The sequence below is a fragment of the Poecilia formosa genome, unplaced genomic scaffold (genome assembly GCF_000485575.1).
Source record: "Poecilia formosa unplaced genomic scaffold, Poecilia_formosa-5.1.2 Scaffold291, whole genome shotgun sequence".
Lineage (NCBI taxonomy): Eukaryota > Metazoa > Chordata > Actinopteri > Cyprinodontiformes > Poeciliidae > Poecilia > Poecilia formosa.
Genome location: NW_006800230.1, coordinates 363,889 through 366,486, shown reverse-complemented (window position 1 = coordinate 366,486; position 2,598 = coordinate 363,889). Strand labels below are relative to the sequence as shown.

General features: G+C 39.0%; 1 protein-coding gene across 2 annotated transcripts in view; it reads right to left on the bottom strand.

Moving 5' to 3' along the window:
• Nucleotides 1-325: 325 nt before the first annotated feature.
• The window catches only part of dusp26 (dual specificity phosphatase 26), a 3,701-nt gene continuing 1,428 nt past the window's right edge, over nt 326-2,598 (bottom strand). For both annotated transcript variants that reach the window (XM_007571954.2, XM_007571953.2), the window contains exons 3-4: nt 1,887-2,098; nt 326-798 (exon numbers count right to left, since the gene is read on the bottom strand). In XM_007571954.2, the coding sequence (XP_007572016.1) occupies nt 587-798; nt 1,887-2,098 (424 nt within the window). In that variant the 3' untranslated portion in view covers nt 326-586. The remainder of the gene's footprint in view (nt 799-1,886; nt 2,099-2,598) is intronic.

The window sequence follows — 2,598 nt, the reverse complement described above, 5'->3', positions numbered from 1 at the left end:
GATCGACTTCTTTGTTTTCAGTGTGGGTTTGTTTGTTGCCTCGTGTATTTTTGGGACTTGAGTTGTGCTTTTAAAACCTCTCCAACCTACATGCCGCAGAGTGACGTTCTATCAATGCTCATTTACCAATTTTCCATCAAATCAGTAACTTTTTGTCTTTAAAATGTCAATACTCCTAAATCCCAAATGTAAAGTACTTGGTCTGAAGGGTGGAAGCGCACCAATTGTTGCATTCTCCAGTTACCTGACCTGAAAGTGGCACCCTCAGCTGTTTCCCTGAGGGTTTCCCTGATTTTTTCTTCAGTTAAAAAAATGACAGGTTGAATGAATGTGTGAATGCTTTAAAGGAGAGTGTGAGGTTGTCATTGCCTCCACTAATCAATCTGTGACCTTGATGGGCACCACCAGTAGTACATGTTAAAGGACTGAACAGATAAAAAGAAATGAAGAGTCTGACATTCAGTCACCTTTTGCCACTCAGAGCCTCCGGCGTCAGAAAGTCACGTGCTGCTCTGAATTTGTCTCTGTTTCGTGTGTATGGCTGCTACCTTGGCTTGGGTGTGTGGTTGTGTGTGTGGGAGGGTTTTCAGCTCTGCGGTGATGTCTTCCGGCTTTCTCTCAGGATGCCGTCCAGTCCGTTGAGTTGGCGGAGGAAACCTCGGTTGGGGATGACGCCTCGGTGGTCTTTGACTGTTCTGATGGCCTCCACCAGCGTCAGGTTCTGCCTGATCATCAGGTAGGCCAGCACCAGAGTGGCTGAGCGGCTTACTCCCACCGTGCAGTGGACCAGCACCTTACCTACACACATGTGCTGGTGTTAAATGGTTATGTTTCCAACATGCTAGAGTTATTCTAAGGAAGAGCTTTTTTTTTTTTTTTTACTTTTTAAGTAAAATGCAGCATCTGGATTGGACCTACAGGGCTTTTGCACTTTTTGTCACATTACAACCAAAAACTTCAATGTCTCTCATTAGAATTTTGACTCACAGACCTTTTGTTTCTCACTGTCTGAAGTTAAATCAGATCAAACTTCTCTTGTTTTAGGTCAGTCGGAGGAGATTACATATGTATATAATTTCGGCCATATTAATGAATCCATCTCTGACACATTCTTTCTCTCATTGCTCTGGGATTTAGCAAATAGGAGCAACTCACCTGAAACAAGAGAGGTTTGATCCGATTTAGCTTAGGACAGAAAAAAAACTGGTGATTTTGTTTTTATATTCAGTGTATATAAACTTCAACAATGTTTTTACAAAGCACTGTATGATTTCAATCAATCAATCAATCAATCAATCAATCAATCAATCAATCAATCAATCAATCAATCAATCAATTTCATATATATTTTTTAATCTAACCCCTTAGAAACTTACTTCAAAAATCCTCATTCCTACAATAAGCGATTTCCATTTTCTTTAATTATGCTTCTTTTACATGAATATTAATAATTTGGACATACTGTTAAATGCTAATCATGTCATTTTCCCCATAATTAATAAATGTACTCAAATAAAATGTTGATTTTTTTTTCTAAAACTGGTCAATGTCAGATTATGCTACTGTAATAAATTCCTTTATTTCAGATCCTAATAATCTTTAATAGATTTTAACCAGGTCATACCAACAGGTCATGGAGAGATCTGCACAGTTTTAATCTCGCGTGGAAGTGATGTTATGGCAGAGTTGGTGTTTTGACACTAAACAGTAAGTTCTGGTTGTTTTAGAGCTGCTCGTCCTTTGGAATCTGCCTCAGTCTGATTATGACAGGTGGTTTGGGCTGATTTTGTTGCGGATGCACACTATGAATTAGCATTGATAAAAATGTAAATCCTTCATTAATGAATGGTTTCTATCTGTAGGCATGCCTTCGTATTTACAGTTACCTCCACTCGAGAGGGCTTTGTGGATAAACTCGGCAGCCGGATAGAAGTTGACGCTCATGTCAAAGGTCGGGGAGTCGTGAGCCTCGATCCCATGGTAGGTGATGTTCATTCCCGCGTAATACTCGGCTCCGCCCCGCCACTTGCTCTGCGCGCAGTTCAAAATGTGTGTGATACCGAGTCTGGCCAGCTCACGGCGGTCGGAGGCAATGTTTCTGAGGAGAGGAGAGTTGTATCAGCATTTTCAGTCATTGAGGTACTGCTCTTCCTAACAGAGGTTACTGAGTTACACAGTTTGAAGAAGCTGCTATATCTTCAATAGAAACTTGAAATGAGGAGATATTTTTGTTCACTTGTTTCTAATGAGTGCATTCTGGGGAGTAAGGTGTGGGGTTGCAGTTTTCTTTATTTCAAGCACTAAGATTCCCAATATGTATGTTATAACTGTAGTATTGATCTATAGAACAACAATGCTTTTAAAATATAAAGTAACAAGAAAATCTCACCATTAAAAATCAATGACTATCATAAATAAACTCTACTCACTCTCCTCAAACAGCATCATCCATAACATTAAGACCCATATTCATGTGAGCACTCAATCTATGTTCACTATCTTTCTATCTTTGTAAATACATACAAATATTACAGAAATCCAGCCAATGTTCAGGCATTACAGGGATTTTATATATATATATATATATATATATATATA